The sequence below is a fragment of the Melospiza georgiana genome, chromosome 2 (assembly GCF_028018845.1).
Source record: "Melospiza georgiana isolate bMelGeo1 chromosome 2, bMelGeo1.pri, whole genome shotgun sequence".
NCBI lineage: Eukaryota > Metazoa > Chordata > Aves > Passeriformes > Passerellidae > Melospiza > Melospiza georgiana.
Window position 1 is genome coordinate 120,311,963 of NC_080431.1, and position 17,386 is coordinate 120,329,348.

Here is a 17,386-nt window from a genome sequence, read left to right on the forward strand (position 1 = left end):
TCTGGCATAAAGCAAGGCCCCGGGGGCTCTCGGCCTCCTCTTCCTCCTCCCCCCATCGTGCATCCTCCTCTGCCTCGGCAGGAGCAGCCCCCGCCCAGCCCAAGCACGTGTGGGACGGTGGTGTGGGGACGGAGAGGGGGCTGAGGACAGGGACCCCGGGCTGGGGAGTCCTGTGGTGCCAGGGAGCCCCCTCGAGTGGGGTGGGAGGGGGCTTGGGGGTACCCCTGGCAGCCCCGGGGCTGGGGGATGCTCCTGGAGGAGTTGGGAGAGGGGAGCAAGGGATGGGGCAGAGCTCATCCCTCAGTGCTCAGCCCTCGGGGTGGAGCAGGGCCCAGGGGTGGAGCAGAGCTCACCCCTTGGTGCTCAGCCCTGGGGATGGGGCAGGGCCCAGGGATGGAGCAGAGCTCACCCCGAGGTGCTCAGCCCTGGGGATGGGGCAGGGCCCAGGGATGGGGCAGAGCTCATCCCTCAGTGCTCAGCCCTGGGGATGGAGCAGGGCCCAGGGATGGGGCAGGGCTCACCCCTTGGCGCTTATCCCTCGGGGTGGAGCAGGGCCCAGGGATGGGGCAGAGCTCACCCCTTGGTGCTCAGCCCTGGGGATGGGGCAGGGCTCACCCCTCGGGGTGGAGCAGGGCCCAGGGATGGAGCAGGGCTCATCCCTCGGGACAGGCTCGGCCCTCGCAGGGAAGGGGCTCGGCCGCAGCTGCTGCCCTCAGTGGGGACCCCGCAGTGGCCGGGGCTGTGCTGGGCGCTGTGAGCAGCAGGGTGTGGCCCCCAATGTGCCGAGGGAGAATGGGAGAGCCCCTGGCAGCGGCTCAGGCTGGACTGAGCGCCGGAGCAGGGCTGGCACAGCCAGGGACACCCCGGCGTGTCAGGGCAAGGGGGACACTGCCTGTGAGAGCCTCCTGCGTCCCTCGGGGGGCACAGAGCCCTCGGCGCCCGGCCTGCTCCAGGGGAGGACTCTGTCGTGGTCCTGCCCCCCAGGCACAGCCTGGCCCCTGCCCTGGACAGCCCTGCTGTGGCCTGGTCCCTCCCTCTGGCCCTGCCCAGCCATGACAGGGGACACGGGACAGGCCCTGCTCCCGGGAGCCTTCTCCTTTCCATGTGGATGTGGCGGCTGGACCTGGCTCTGCACCCACATCCCTCGGGACAGCCTTCCCTCCCTGCCCCTGTCACCAGGGCCCATCCCTCCCTGTCCCTGTCACCAGGGCCCTTCCCTCACTGTCTGGGTGGTTCCCTCCCTGCCCCTGTCACCAGGGCCCTTCCCTCCCTGCCCCTGTCCCTGTCACCAGGGTCCCCAGCCAGGTCCCGGGCACGGTGGGTTCGGAGCAGTGCAGGGCACCAGGGAAGCACAGCTGGGCCAGGCGTGTCCCTGCCCCGTGTCCCGACCTCCCCGGGCACCGGGCAGGGCAGTGCGGGGACAGCCCCGTCCCCGCGGCCCCCGGCGGCACCGGGAGCACACAAGTACCGGCGGCAAGGGCAGAGTCCTCCCCTGCTCCTGCGCAGCGAGAGCTGCTCGGGACGGGATCCCCGTGCCAGGGGCGCAGCCAGGCTGGGAAAGTGACTCGGAGCAATGAGGGAGAGAGAACCGCTGCGAGCGGAGTCACCCGGGGGCAGCGCCGAGCGGCCCCGGCCCGCCCTCAGCCTGGGGAACAGTCGGAGGAGGCAGGAAAACAATAACAATAATAAAAAATAAAATTAAAAAAAAAAAAATAAAACCACATTGAAACCAAACCCAAAGGCCGCGTGGCTGAGCAGAGCAGGAGTAACTGGAAGCCATGCACAGCAAAGCCGGGACCGCAGCGGTCGGAGGGAGGGCAGGGGCGGCTCTTCTCGCGGGGAGCCGGCGGCGTCGCGCTTCTCGTCTCGGAGATGAGGAAATAAATAAGTTTAAATAGCTCCTCCCGTGCCGGCGCCGGGGTGACTCGGGGAGCGGAGGGAGCCGGGGCCGCGCTGCGTTCCCGGTGCACGGCCGGCCCCGGGCCCGGCGGGACGCGTCCGGGGGGCTCCCCCCCTACTTCTTGGGCTTCTTGAAGATCTTTAGGGGGAACTTTTTCTTGCTCTGGCCGAGGTCAACCTCGTCGCCCGTCAGGCTGCTGTCCTCGTCCCCCGGGCTCTTCTTGGCGGCCAGCTGCGGGATGCGGGTGTTCCTGGCGCCGCTGGGCCGGCAGTCAGAGATGGGGGAGGGGGTGTCGGGGTCGGTGGAGCTGGGGCTGTGCGACCGGGACGAATCCGAGTGGCTGGGCTTGCCGCCCGTCGGGTGGTGGCTGATCTCCCCCAGGCTGGAGGACTTCTCCATGCCGTGGTTCACCGTCATCATCTTCTTCATCGCCATGGGGCTCTCGGGCAGCCGCTCCTGCAAGGCCGCCAGGGCGGAGGGCTCCCCGTGCCGGCTGCCGCCGTTGGGCGTGGGCGCGCCGGGGCCCGGCGCCGCGGGGACAGCCTCCTCCATGGACCTGGTCAGCAGCGTGGGCCGGGCAGCCAGCAGCTTGGGCGCCGAGCTGGGGATACGCTGGTGGTCGCTCAGGTGCGGGATGGAGGAGTCGGAGTCGCAGCGAGTTAAATCTCTGCGGTGGAGAGCGCGGGAGAGAGCGGTCAGTGCCCGCCCGGCCCGGCCCGGCCCGGCACACACGGATGGCAGCAGCGCCTGAGGGCACCCAGGGACCCCGAGGGGCTGGCACTGAGCCCCTGAACCCCTGAGCCCCTGCCCGGCCCCGAGGGGCTGGCACTGAGCCCCTGAACCCCTGAGCCCCTGCCCGGCCCAGAGGGGCTGGAACTGAGCCCCTGAGCCCCTGCCCGGCCCAGAGGGGCTGGAACTGAGCCCCTGAACCCCTGAGCCCCTGCCCGGCCCAGAGGGGCTGGAACTGAGCCCCTGAACCCCTGAGCCCCTGCCCGGCCCCAAGGGGCTGGCACTGAGCCCCTGAACCCCTGCCCACCCGGCCCCAGCTCGGCCCCTCTGTGTGCCCAGGGTTGGAGATCCCCGGGTGGGGGGATCACCTCGAGCAGCTCGAGGGAGCGAGGCCATGGAACAGGGATGGAGACTCAATCCTTCCCATGGATCCCAGGGGATCCCTCAGTGATGGGATCCATCCCTCCCCATGCATCCCAGGGGATACCCCAGTCTGTGATGGGATCCATCCTCCCCATGGATACAGGGAGATCCCTCAGTCTGGGCTAGGATCCATCCCTCCCCATGGATACAGGGATCCCTCAGTGTCTGATGGGATCCATCCTCCCCATGGATCCCTCAGTGTGTGATGGGATCCATCTTCCCCATGGATACAGGGAGATCCCTCAGTCTGGGCTAGGATCCATCCCTCCCCATGGATACAGGGATCCCTCAGAGTGTGATGGGATCCATCCCTCCCCATGGATCCCAGGGATCCCTCAGTGTCTGATGGGATCCATCCCTCCCCATGGATACAGGGGGATCCCTCAGTGTGTGATGGGATCCATCCTCCCCATGGATACAGGGGGATCCCTCAGTGTGTGATGGGATCCATCCTCCCCATGGATACAGGGGGATCCCTCAGTGTGTGATGGGATCCATCCTCCCCATGGATCCCAGGGATCCCTCAGTGTGTGATGGGATCCATCCTCCCCATGGATCCCTCAGTGTGTGATGGGATCCATCCTCCCCATGGATCCCAGCTCCCCCCAGATTCCCCGCGGGTCCCTCAGCCATTGCCCCATCCGTGTGTGCCCGCGCCCCCCGAGCCCCCGCCCGTGCCCCATGCCCGGCTCAGCCGGTGCCAAGCTCCAATCCCGGCGGGAGGAATTGGAGCTTGGCCATGCCCACACGAAGCCATGCCCAGCCCCGCCGCTGCACGAGGTTTGTGCCCAGCCTGTGCCTACCAGTGACGGCCCACGGGGCTCCGGAGCCCCTCTGCAGAGTGGGAGGCAGGAGCACGAGGGAAATGACAAGTCACAGCTCGCTCCTCCCGGCTGGATGCTGCTGGCCCCCTCCCCAGGGCCCCTGTGCAGGTGCCAGCGTGCCCAGACAGCCAAACCAGGGGCTCCAGTGCTGCCCACGGACCCCAGGGCACGGGCAGAGCTGCCCCCTGGGCAGGGGATGGGTGAGGGACCCCGGCCCTGCCCACGGACCCCAGGGCACGGGCAGAGCTGCCCCCAGCAGGGGATGGGTGAGGGACCCCGGCCCTGCCCACGCACAGGAGGGAGCAGCGCAATGGGAGGCAATGGAAAGGAAAGGAGCAGAGGAAGAGAAGCGAGAGAGGGGATGGGAAGAGGTGGGAGGTGCTGACCTGTCCCTCACCCTGGAGCTCCCCTGATCTCTGTTCCTGGCACAGACCCCTGCACATGGGTCACCAAACCTGCCTGGCACTGCACAGAGCCCCCAGATCATCTCCTACAGTAGCATCACCATCAGCCTGGAGGCAGCCAAAGAGTCCAGCAAGACGAGGGAAAACCTCCTCAACAGAGCTGGAGACATGCAGGGAGAACTGCAGAGATGTTCAGGAATCCCAGACTGGTTTGGGTGAGAAGGAACCAGGAGGATCATCCAGTGCCACCCTGCCATGGCAGGGACACCTCCCACTGTCCCCAGTGTCCAGCCTGGCCTTGGGCACTGCCAGGGATGCAGGGGCAGCCCCAGCTGCTCTGGGCACCCTGTGCCAGGGCCTGCCCACCCTGCCAGCGAACAATTCCTCATGGCCAAGGTCCCATTTAACCCTGCCTTCCTCCAGCTTAAAGCCATTCTGTGTGCTGTCCCTGCATCCCCTGGCAATTGTCTCTCTCCAGCTTTCCTGGGGCTCCTCCAGGCCCTGCAAGGCCACCCTGAGCTCAGCCCAAAGCTTCTCCTGTGCAGGTGAACAATGCCAGCTGTGCCAGCCTTTCCTGCCAGCAGAGCTGCTCCATCCCTCTGCCCATCCTGGAGCCTCCTCTGGGCTCTGCAGCAGCTCCAGCTCCTCCCTGTGCTGGGGCAGCTCTGCAGCTGGGAAATCACCTGTGGGACACAGGGACACAATCCCAATCCCTTTCCTGCTGCCCACTCTGTGGGATCAGCCCAGGCACAGGGATTTCAGGTCCCAGTGCTCATGGCCAGGGCCTGTGGAGCTTCTCCCACCAATCCCCAGCTCCTTCTCCCAGGGCTGCTCCCAGTCCATTCCCCTCAGGCTGTTTGTGCTGGCATTGCCCCCAGCCAGCTGCAGGCCCTGCCCTTGGTCCTGCTGAGCTGCACGAGGCTGGCACGGTCCCAGCTCTCCATCCTGCCCAGGTGCCTCTGGATGCCCCATCCCTTCCCTGCAGGGTGTGCCCACAGCACCAGCTCCGTGTCACTGCCGGGCTGGGGCTGCCCTGGATCCCTGTCCATGCCCTGGATCCCTGTCCCTGCTGTGGATCCCTGTCCATGCCCTGGATCCCTGTCCCTGCCCTGGATCCCTGTCCATGCCCTGGGTCTCTGTCCCTGCCCTGGATCCCTGTCCCTGTTGTGGATCCCTGTCCCTGCCCTGGATCCCTGTCCATGCCCTGGATCCCTGTTCCTGTCCCTGGGTCTCTGTCCCTGCCCTGCATCCCTGTCCATGCCCTGGATCCCTGTCCATGCTCTGGATCCCTGTCCCTGCTGTGGATCCCTGTCCCTGCCCTGCATCCCTGTCCATGCCCTGGATCCCTGTCCCTGTTGTGGATCCCTGTCCCTGCCCTGGATCCCTGTCCATGCCCTGGATCCCTGTCCCTGCCCTGGGTCTCTGTCCCTGCCCTGCATCCCTGTCCATGCCCTGGATCCCTGTCCCTGTTGTGGATCCCTGTCCATGCCCTGGGTCTCTGTCCCTGTCCCTGTATCCCTGTCCCTGTCCCTGTATCCCTGTCCCTGCCCTGGATCCCAGTGTCCCTTCTCTGGTTCTCTGTTCCTGCCCTGCATCCCCGTGTCCCTGTCCTGGATCCCTGTCCCTGCCCTGGGTCTCTGTCCATGCCCTGGATCCCTGTCCCTGGATCCCTGTCCCATGATCCCAGTGTCCCTGCCCTGGATCCCCGTGTCCCTGTTCTGGATCCCTGTCCCTGGATCCCTGTGTCCCTGCCATGCATCCCTGTCCATGCATCCCTGTCCCTGATGATGTTTCCCGGCACTGGCTCCAGTCCTGGCCTCCTCATGCTCTCCACCAAGTGCTGGCCCATGCTGGAGTCCTGGCTGTGCTGGGACAGGCCCAGAACCTTCTCCTCGTGCTGGAACAAGAGCATTCCTTTAACAGAACCCACGGAATACAGCCAGGCCCTCCTTCAGCAGCTCCAGGGAACACAGAGAGGAAAAGGGGATCCTGTGGGTGGCTGGCACTCAGCCCTGGATCTGCTGGGGGAGCACAGCTGTGCAGACACCTCAGCTCTCCTCCTGCCCAGCAGCAAAGAGCCCTGGGCACGGCTGGCATTGTCCTTGTCCTTGCTGGAGCCCAGCCTGGCCAGTGTCTGAGCCACATCCCGGGTGAGCTGCTGGGAGAAGGGAACACTCCAGGGGTTCTGAGTGGGCAGCTGGAGCCCTCCGAGGGACATCATCACATGTGTGGGGACACCCAGCTCCCCGGGCCACCAGGGGACACTGCAGGAGGTCACTGTCACAGGCGATGGCCCACGGCTGTCACTGGGGGAACTGCAGTAACTGGGACGACTGGGGTAACTGGGATGACTGGGGTAACTGGGCAGCAGCAGCAGCCATGAACAGTGGGGCTGAACTCGGGGTGTTGGAGCTGACCCCCAAAACGGGGACACACCCACAGCCCTGGGCTGGGACACCTGGGGATGCTGTCAGTGCCTGCAGACAGAGTGTCACTGCCATGGCAGCCTCCAGCCCCTTCAGGGAATTCGGGAATCTCCTGCCCTTCCCAAATGTTTCTACTCGTGGCTTACCACACCTGCAAAGGGGAATTCCTGCTGGAACTCCTGCCTGGACACTCCTCTCCCAGGGAAGGGGGCAGAAGCCCTCACCTGCACATGCTGAGCCCTTGCTGAGAACACCCAGTTCCAGTTGTGAGCTTCATAAAGCCCTGGCAGGTGCCTCTTTCCAGGAGAACAAAGCAGCCTTTGGCTGCAGGGGCTGGCACCAGCCCAAGGCTGGGAGTGGCCAGGGCTGGAGAAGGAGCCAGGCTGTGGGGCAGAACCTGGCACAGGAACGGTGCTGGGCAGAGGCAGGGTCAGGGCCAGGCAGGGTGGGATCCTGGCAGGAATGCAGGGCCCACTCTGGACCCATTGAGGGGGGGGGAGAGCCCTGAGGGGCCCTGTGTGCCCTGGCTGGGGATGGGGGCACAGGAACACCCGCTCCCTTCACAGGCAGTGCCCCAGCTCCACCAGGGAATCTTCTTTTCCAGGAAATCCAGAAATGCAGCCCGTCCCTTCTGGCTGCCACAGTCCCACAGGGAGAGAGAGATCCGGGTCAGGGTCTGTGGCAGAAATCCTTTCTAACAGCAAGAGGGCAGCAAATACAGGAGAAAATGGATTTCCTTTCAACTGAGGAGACTCCAAGGCTGTGTGGGGAGGGTGAGTGCTCCCTGCTGGGCTCCGTGGAGCTGCTCCCTCTCCTGCAGGTTTCAGTGCAGCAGGGACCGAAGCAGCGCTGGCAGCCGCTGCAGCAAAGGACAACAGCAGATGGAGAGCCATGCTCTGCTCCACGAGGCTCTTCTGTCTGGAGAGCAGAGTGGGAACCTGATCCCAGGACAGCTGGTCCCACACTGCAGGAGTGGGCAGGGCCTCGGTGACACCAGGGCCACCGTGTCCCCTCCAGGAGCCGCTGTGGCTGCAGCACAGGGTCCGTGTCCCCCCTCCTGGGCTGGCTGTTCTCTGGGATCCTCACCCTGGAGTGGGTGCACCACACGGGTTCCACCTCCTGGGAGCCCCAGCTCAGCCCTCTGGGCTCACCCAGGGAGGCTGAAGGAGCTGATGCCCAAGAGCACACAATTCCCAAATATTCCTGCCCTGCTCTACACAATCCTCCAGCTGTAAGTCAGGACAATATTCCCGAAGGACACAGGGAAGTGCTGGTGACAGCAGCACCCACCAGAGCAGCAGCAGTGCCCACCCTGCTGTGCCAGGCTCTGGGAACATCCTGGCACACAGACACAGCCACCACAGCAGGGACAATCCAAGGGACACCTGGCACAGGCACAGGGCCCTCCTGCATTCCTGCTGGGGTACCCACGGGCTGATTTTGGGAGCTGAACATCAGCAGCCAGGAACTTCTGGGATTTTCTTCAGCCCCAAATGAGCCTTTTCCTGGTGGTTCCCACAAGGAAGTGCACAACAGCAGGGACAGGATTCCTGGGATCACACTCACAGCAAGAGGAGTGGACAGTCCTGAGTCCATGCCAGGACAACAGGGAGGAAAGAGCATTCCCAGGATACTGCCATCATCCCAGATGAGGCTCAGCAAGGCCTGGCCTATATCCCACTGATTTCCATGATTATGCTCCTGAACTGTTCCAGCACACTTTCAAGAGGAAAAGTTATCTCAGGACAGTGGCCTTTGATGGGATCCCAGGCAGGGATCAGAGGAGGTGTTTTTGTGGAGCAGCAGGAGCCCCTGACAGCTCATCCCTCCTGGAAACCACAGAGCAGCAACTGGACAGGGAATTACCTGGGATCCTGAGCTTTCCTCCATGCCAGCAGTGCTCCCTGCTCTTTTCCATGGATCCAGGCACCCCAGCACCTCCCGAGTGACCCTGCCTGAGGCAGGATGGATCTGCTTCCTCCTGGCTCCCTCCCACCCCACCAGGATCCACCCGAGCCGGGAGGGAGGGAGGGAGGGTGAGGAGATGGGGATGGTGGACAAAAGAAGCAGAGAGCAAAGCATGGAAAAGGAAAGCCTGGAGTACAGGAAGCCTGGGAGTGGAGGAGGAGCAGCAGGAGGATGGAGAACAAACACCTATTTTCCCCCAGCCCTGCAGCCCATGAGGGATTTCTCTGGGTGCTCCTGCTGGGGTGCAGCCCAGCATGGCCCAGGAGCTGCCCTGGGTGTGCTGCAGCAGCCACAAGCCCTGGCTGCCCCATCCCTCTGTGTCTGGCTCTGAGAGCACCCTCAGCTGCCGGACTCCGTGTGTGTGGCACCAGGGACCAAGGCTCTGAGCCCTGGCTGCCCCATCCCTCTGTGTCTGGCTCTGAGAGCATCCTCAGCTGCCGGGCTGCGTGCGTGGGGCACCAGGGACCAAGGCTTTTCTTAAGGCTAAGTCCCAAATTTGCTGTGGGGCTGGGCTTGGCACAGCCTCAACACACACCCAAGAGCAGCTTCCTCCCTTCCACCCTGCTTGAGCTGTGAATTACTCATTTCCCCGGGTTCCTGATCTCTCCCTTCCCTGAGCTTTGGCTGCCGCCTCCCTTCCCGGCTGGAGGAGGGCCTGGGCATTTGGTGCCACACCGGCACCTCCGCGGGTTCCGCGCACCCGAGGCAGGCACTGGCAGCAGAAACCCCTGTGCACACGCAGCCCCTCCAGCCCCTCTCCCCCCGGGGACCCCCCGATCCCGCAGCCGCCTCGGGCCCGGAACCGCTCTGACCTTATTGGCGCCGGATCCTCTGCAGCCAATTGCAAAAGAGAAGCACAGAGTGAGGAGTTGAGGGAGAGGCTCCCTGCCAGGACAGCCCCAGTAGGACTCCGGAGACAGCGATGCCCAGCCTCGCTCCTCGGAGAGGATTCTCCTGCCAGCTCTGCCCAGCCTGGGCTCTGCTGGGCGTGTGAGAGGCTAAAGAGCTCCGGCAGCCCCAGGGTGGCACTTTCCTCCTACCAAGGGAGCCAGGACTCTCTGGGGCTCTGCTCCTTGCAGCGGCTCCCTGAAGGCCTTTCTGAGCTCCCCAGGAGGCTGAGGGATGTAAGGAAAGGCCTCCAGGAGCGGGGGTGTCAAGGAGGGGCAGCAATCCATCGGCCTGGCAGCGGCGCTTTAGGGGTGCCTCAAAGCGGGCTCTGCTAGTGATGCAGCTGGATAAAACAGTTATCAGCACACCACAAACCCACATCCCTGGGCACCCAGCTCCTCATTCCTGCTGCTGGCCTGAGCAGGGATGATGAGGCGGGGGAGCTGCCTGCTGAGGTGCAGCTGGAGCAAGTCCCAGCTGGGAGGTTCTGACTCCATCCCCTCTCCAGCATCACCGGCTGGGCTTTGCCATGGAGCAGGGACAGGACAGTCCTGCTGGCACCCAGTGGTGACCAGCTGGGCTCTGACCAGGGCAGGCCCCACTTATTCCCTCCTCTGGCACCGTCCCCTGCCCTTCCTGGGGTCCTCACACTGGATCCTGTTTCCCTCTGCCACTCTCAGGGGGTCTGCAGGGACTCAGGCTGTGTCCTGGGCAGGAATTCCACGTGCCACGGGCCTCAGTGGAAATAAATCACATTTAAACAGCTGTTTTGGACACAGGACATGAGCCCCAGGCTGCCAGGTGAGCCCTCCCTCCTGCAGAGTCAGGGAGGCAATGGAAGCAGGGACCAGCAGCATTCCCAGCTCTTACCAGTCCAACTGGGACAGCTGCAATTGAGCTCCCACTGGTAGGAGTTAATTAATTACACTGCTTCTCATCATCCCCAACCAACCATTACTGAATTAACTGAGATGCTGCTCTTTAATTCTCCATTGTGGATCAGGTGCAGCAATTTCCCTCTCAGTATTCCAGACCCCAGAATGTGCCTGGGGCTGCTCAGCTTGGAGACACAGGGCAGGGAGGGGGTGGAACATCCAAACCAGAGACTGTGAACAAGGCCAGGAGAGATCCCAGCACCTGAGGGCAGGGGACCCACAGGCAAGGGGATAATGGGACATTGTGTTGGGATGGGTGAAGATGTGGTGACTGGGAATGTTTGCCTGCCTGGAGAAATGATGGTGGAAGGACATTTCCCCTCTCCTCTGCCTCACCCGGGGACTTGCAGCCTTCTCCCAGCAGTCTGCTCCCAGTACTGAGGGTCAGCAGACTGGTTTTAACTTTGCCATGGAGAAAGCATGGAACAGAGATGGAATGACCTGGCAGGGACAGGATTCCCTGGCCCATCACAGCCTCCCCACTGCCTGCATCCAGTGCCTGGCACAGCTGAGGCCACGGGCACACACCCCAGTGCCCCAGGGGGATCCCACAGGGCCACAACACCTTGGGACTGGCTGCACCCCTGACCCTGTGGGACCAGGATGTGTGGGATGTCACTGGGGTGAATGCCACCCCAGGAGCCTGACCCTGTGCTTGGGACACACAGCATTCCTGTCAGGGGCTTGGAGCACCAGGCAGGATTCCTGCTGCTCCCTGTCACCAGCACCATGAACTGGGACAGCTCTGGCATTGAGGGACAGAGAGAGGATAACCAGTCCTGAGGAGGTACCAAAGAGCCAACTGAAAGGGACCAAGCTAAAGCCAACAGGAGCAGCTCCAGCTCCCTCCTCAGACATTCCCTGGCCAAAACACCCCATCATCCCTACAGACCCGAGGGGGAGTCACTCCAGAACACATTCCTGAACTGCCACTCTAGCACCTCTGAAAACAACCTAGACTTCTCCAGCTGCTACCTGGTGGTCCTCACCCATCAGGTTCCCTTTGCAATTCACTTGTGAGGACCCCAGGGAGGTCCAGGCTTCAAATCAGGTCAGGTTTGGTGATGAGCTCTGTTACCTCCTCACACCCCCTTGTTCAGGGAACACTGAGCACCTGGGAATTCTCACTTGCTCAGCTGCAGTAAAACAGCAGCAGAGCCCCTCGGGAACACCCCCTCTGAGCCCCTGGGTGTGGGGATGGCCCACGGAATCCTCCTGAGAGGCTCCAGCGGCTCGGGAGAGCAGCAGGAGGAACAAGAGTGGACAAATCATGGAACAGAGGCCCAAAAGAAAAGGGCAGGAGGAAGGTGAGAGAAAGAGCACCCCAGCAAGCGTCAGCTCCGAGGCACGGCAGGCAGGAGGCAGCTAGAAAAGAAACAGCAATATACCCAAAGCTCCCAGTGCGACAGCGAACTCCAGAGGTGACATCAGGAGGGGGCAGGTCGGGGATGGAATCCATCTGGAGGAAATAAGAGGTGGTGTGATGGTAATAGATAGGGTGGACATGGCAAGCAGGAGCAGGTGCGGTGGTGGCGGATGAGGAGCAGGAGGTGGAGGAGGTGGAGGCAGGCGATGGGCTGGAGCCGGGCGGGTCGGAGCCGAAGGACTGTCCGGAGGTGAGGCTGTGCATTCGGCGCAGGGACACTCGGCCCGCGCGCAGCGGGGCCACGGGGCCCGCCTCGGGCTGCCCCGGCACGAGACTCTCTACCAACCTCTGCGATCCGTGGCCGTGCTGCGGCTCCACCAGGCGCTGCCGGACTGTGCTGGGCAAGGCCGGAGCTGCAACGACACGGGGGGACAGTGAGGGGAGGGCACGGCCCGCGGAGCTCTGCCAGGAGAGGGCGAGGGCACCGCCTGTGGAGCTCCACAGGAGAGAGCAAGGGCACAGCCCAGCCTGTGGAGCTCCACCAGGAGAGAGCAAGGGTATGGCCCAGCCCAGCCTGTGGAGCCCCACCAGGAGAGAGCAAGGGTATGGCCCAGCCCAGCCTGTGGAGCCCCACCAGGAGAGAGCAAGGGCACGGCCCAGCCCAGCCTGTGGAGCTCCACAGGAGAGAGCGAGGGCACAGCCCAGCCTGTGGAGCTCCACCAGGAGAGAGCAAAGGCACGGCCCAGCCCAGCCTGTGGAGCTCCACAGGAGAGAGCGAGGGCACAGCCTGTGGAGCTCCGCTAGGACAGAGCGAGGGCAAGGCCCGCGGAGCTCTGCCAGGAGAGGGCGAGGGCACCGCCTGTGGAGCTCCACAGGAGAGAGCGAGGGCATGGCCCAGCCCAGCCTGTGGAGCTCCACAGGAGAGAGCAAGGGTATGGCCCAGCCCAGCCTGTGGAGCTCCACAGGAGAGAGCAAGGGCACAGCCTGTGGAGCTCCGCTAGGACAGAGCGAGGGCAAGGCCCGCGGAGCTCTGCCAGGAGAGGGCGAGGGCACCGCCTGTGGAGCTCGACAGGAGAGAGCGAGGGTATAGCCCGGCCCAGCCTGTGGAGCTCCACCAGGAGAGAGCAAGGGTATAGCCCAGCCCAGCCTGCGGAGCTCCACAGGAGAGAGCAAGGGCACGGCCCAGCCCAGTCTGTGGAGCTCCACCAGGAGAGAGCAAGGGTATGGCCCAGCCCAGCCTGTGGAGCTCCACCAGGAGAGAGCAAGGGTATGGCCCAGCCCAGCCTGTGGAGCTCCACAGGAGAGAGCAAGGGTATGGCCCAGCCCAGCCTGTGGAGCTCCACAGGAGAGAGCGAGGGTATGGCCCAGCCCAGCCTGTGGAGCTCCACAGGAGAGAGCAAGGGTATGGCCCAGCCCAGCCTGTGGAGCTCCACCAGGAGAGAGCGAGGGCACAGCCTGTGGAGCTCCACTAGGACAGAGCGAGGGCACGGCCCGTGGAGCTCCGCCAGGAGAGAGTGAGGGTATAGCCCAGCCCAGCCTATGGAGCTCCACCAGGAGAGAGCGAGGGCATGGCCCAGCCCAGCCTATGGAGCTCCACCAGGAGAGAGTGAGGGTATAGCCCAGCCCAGCCTATGGAGCTCCACCAGGTCTGGCACTGGCCCGCTGGCACAATGAGAGCAGCACCACCCCATTAGCACCACCCCACTGGCACCATCCCCATCCCACTGGCACCAACCACAGCAGCACCACCCCACTGACACCATCCCAGTCCCACTGACACCATCCCAGCAGCACCATCCCACTGTCCCCGTGCCACCAGCACTGTCACACCTCGTGCCAGCAGTTAAGGCCTGTTTAATGCAGAAGCAGCTTTAAGCTGGTGCTGAACATGCTGGATTAATGCCCAGCCCATGGAGAACTCCAGCACTGCTGATGTAGGTGCCTCTGAACACCTTATCTGAGCATCTTGCCTGACGCAGAGAGCGGCTCTGTGTGATTCATCCCACCTGGAGCCACCAGCCGGCTCCTGGAGAGCCAAGAACGGGGCACTTCCAGGGCCATTCACCCTCACAGCCCTCATGGCTCCAGTCCTGCTGCCTGGCTGGGACTGCACAGCCCAAAGCAGGAGCCCCAGGTGAGCAGGTCAGTGTAGGCACCTGAAGCTCCACTCACAGAGCTCAGTTCTGCTCAGTTCACTGTGCACGGGCAGCACCAGGAGCAGAGCCCTGGCAGCATGGAATCATTCAGGGATTGGGTTGGGAGGGACCTTAAAGATAACCTCTTCCCAGCCCTGCCATGGCAGGGACCCCTCCCACTGTCCCAGTGTCCAGCCTGGCCTTGGGCACTGCCAGGGATCCAGGGGCAGTTCCCTGGTTGGTTGAAAATATTGGGGTTGAGGATATTGGCAATGAGGAATCGTTCCCTGGCACAGGGTGCCCAGAGCAGCTGGGGCTGCCCCTGCATCCCTGGCAGTGCCCAAGGCCAGGCTGGACACTGGGGACAGTGGAAGGGGTCCCTGCCATGGCAGGGGTGGCACTGGGTGGATTTAGGGTCACTCCCAACCCGGACTTTCCAGGATTCATGCCTGATTCCCCTATGCCTGAACTGACGACTCTGGCCCCAGAGCTCCCAGCCTGTTCCACGACCACTGTGACTGATCAGGGACCCCCTCAACCTGAGAAATATTCTCCTGTGGTTGCCAGTTCCCCTTGGTTTGGGGAACCACACGGGAACGTCCTTTGGAGCTCCAGCACCAGTCCCTGAACTGCCTGCAAAGCTCCCTGGGATCTCTCCAGCCCTGTGGTCACACCTGGCTGGAACTGGAGCCCAGCACCCCCTGAGCAGCTGCCTGTGCCCCACACCTGCCCCAGGGCCACCCCCAGAGCCAGGGGAGGCCCCTTCACCTGCCTGGAGCCTTGGGAATGCTCCCCTCCACCATGGAGGGCTGCACCCCATCCCCATTCCACACAAGATAATCTCCTCTGGCAGGAGATAAGGTGTTCAGGATTGCTCAGGATCTCTTATGTGCATGAGAAATTAATGTACAAATGGGTTAAGAAGATGCAGAGACAGGAAAGCTCAGAAAGGGAGGAGGAGGAGAGCTCCTTTGGGAATGGAAGAACCAGCAATCCCTGCTCTGGAAAATCCCAGCTGGACACACAGGGCTCCTCTGGCAGGACTGAAAAGATCCACAGGGACATGTTTCCAGTGGAAGGAAGAATAAGAAGGAATAATTCTGGCAACTTGGCTGTTTCCACAGCCGCAAGCTGAATCCCAGTCATTCCCACTGCTCCTTGCTCTCTACAGTGCCCATCCATGACCTTGGAATTTTACACCACCTATTCTATTGCAAGATTTTTTAAATTCAGCTCCAGAGCTGCAATTCCAATTTGGGAATCTCATTGTGGAGGAATCACAGGGATCTGACTGCAGAGTAGCTCGCTGGGGTGATGGGTTTCTGCTACCTTTTTTTTTCCCTTGGGCCAAGCTTTTTTCCTGAAGGATTCCCCATTTTTTCCTGGTGTTCTACCCCTCATTTCCCAACGAGGAATGCAATCTTCCCACCTTCATGCTCTCCTTCTCCAAGACTTACCATGCAATGAGCTCTGGAGCAGGGGCTGGGACCTCACTTCCCTCCAGACACTCGTTTTACCAACATTCCCCAAATTCCCTGCCCAGCATCCCAAGGAAAAGCCCTCCCTGCTGGAGGCTGGCACATCCACCTGCTCTGTCTCCCTCTGAAGGGGAGGTTTCCAAAGGAAGCCAAGGCCTGGAGGCTGTGTGCCATCCCCAGGTTCAGGATTCCCTAAGAGTGTCCCTGCTCAGTTTATTTAGGGATTCGGAGGGAACACGGCAGCAGCAGCACCTGCAGGGAGGGATGGGGCAGCAGGGAAGGAGGTGGGATGGGACAGGGAATGCTGTCACCTCCTCCTGGCCTCACTGGCTCCGTCATCTCCTCCTCAGGGGTAAAATGGAGTGAGTCCAACGCCCAGATTCCCCAACTGCTCCCAGCAGCACGTGGGAGCTGCAGCTGAGATTCTTCTTCATCCCACCAGACTCTTCCCAGGGTTAGTGCAGGTGGCGGTGGCTCAGTGAGGACAGATACATTCATTAGTTCCCGTGCCAGAAAGATGGAAAATTGGTGGATGTATTTTAGTCCAGAAAAAGGCCAGAGGGCAGAATAAAAAAAGGAGAATAAAACTGAAGAGAACCAAACCAGGGTATTTCCAGAGGGACTGATCCTCCGAGGACAGCGAGGAGCGGTCGCTGAACCTGCGCCCGAAAAGCCAGGCTGCATCTGGGGGGCAGCCAGGGGGAACAGGAGAGAGAGAGATGGGATTTACTGGGAGAAGCACCACGGGTCCTCACACCACACCTGGGCAGCAGAAACACTGCTCTGCTGAGGCACGGATTGCACACAAAGCAAGGAAATCCTGCAGGGAAAGGCTGCCTTGCTTTGGGAACTGGAGTGCCCAGTGCTTGCCACAGGTGTGTCACCTGCAGGGAGGAGGGGGCAGGCAGGTGAGCAGCTGGGCACACAGGTGGGCACGAGGCTGGGCAGGCTCTCTGCCCACCTCTGGCACGATGGAACTGAAGTGCTCCCTGGAAATGTCTCACTCGAGGCATCTCAAGTGCCCAGAAGCTGAAACTGGGGCTGGAGGCTCAGGCCTGGGCCAGCTCAGGGCCTCAGGTGTCACCTGCCAGTGTCCAAGCATCCCTGCCAGCAGTGCCCAGCTGGGGCTGGGCCAGGGCTTTATCAAAGATGTCCTGATTCTGAGGGTGACTGGTAATGAAAAGGAGCAGGATGCCTCCATTCCCTGCAGCTTTAATGGCCCCAAGCACAGCTGATCCCACAAACTGTGGCTGCAGCCCCCGTGTCTGCAGAGCCCTGGGAACACACAGGGGCCCCCATTCCTGCCCCATTCCTGGGAACACACAGGTGCCCCCATTCCTGGGAACACACAGGTACCCCCATTCCTGCAGATCCCTGGGAACACACAGGTGCCCCCATTCCTGGGAACACACAGGTACCCCCCTTCCTGCAGAGCCCTGGGAACACACAGGGGCCCCCATTCCTGGGAACACACAGGTACCCCCATTCCTGCCCCATTCCTGGGAACACAGAGGTACCCCCCTTCCTTCCTGCCCTACCCAAAGCCTCCAAGCTCTGCCTCCCCTGGGCCTGGCCTGAGCTCCCCCAGGCTGAGGGGATGTGGGCCTGGCACAGAGGGCACCCCCTGCAGCCCACAGTGCCAGCCCTGACACCCTCCTGCTGCTCCAAGCAGCCCTGGCTTGGATTAAATTGTCCAGAGTGGCCCAGAGCAGCTGGGGCTGCCCCTGCATCCCTGGCAGTGCCCAAGGCCAGGCTGGACACTGGGGACAGTGGGAGGTGTCCCTGCCATGGCAGGGTGGCACTGGGTGGGCTTCAAGGTCCTTCCAAGCCAATCCACTCTGTGATTCCATGATTCCATGACAGTGCCTGGATCAAGGTGCTGTGCCCTGCCAGGTGCTGCTCCTGTGCCC

The 17,386-nt window shown here is 62.6% G+C and overlaps 1 protein-coding gene across 8 annotated transcripts in view; it reads right to left on the bottom strand.

Annotated features, from left to right (window-relative positions):
• Positions 1-1,280: 1,280 nt before the first annotated feature.
• The window catches only part of STIM1 (stromal interaction molecule 1), a 73,875-nt gene continuing 57,769 nt past the window's right edge, over positions 1,281-17,386 (bottom strand). Inside the window, exons 11-14 of one of the 8 annotated variants that reach the window (XM_058019176.1) lie at positions 12,210-12,276; positions 11,886-11,956; positions 9,487-9,505; positions 1,281-2,567 (exon numbers count right to left, since the gene is read on the bottom strand). In XM_058019176.1, coding sequence (XP_057875159.1) covers positions 2,015-2,567; positions 9,487-9,505; positions 11,886-11,956; positions 12,210-12,276 — 710 coding nt within the window. In that variant the 3' untranslated portion in view covers positions 1,281-2,014. Of the gene's footprint in view, positions 2,568-9,486; positions 9,711-11,885; positions 12,277-17,386 lie in introns of those variants that run through there. The other 7 variants (XM_058019179.1, XM_058019174.1, XM_058019178.1 and 4 more) reach the window with 7 other exon arrangements.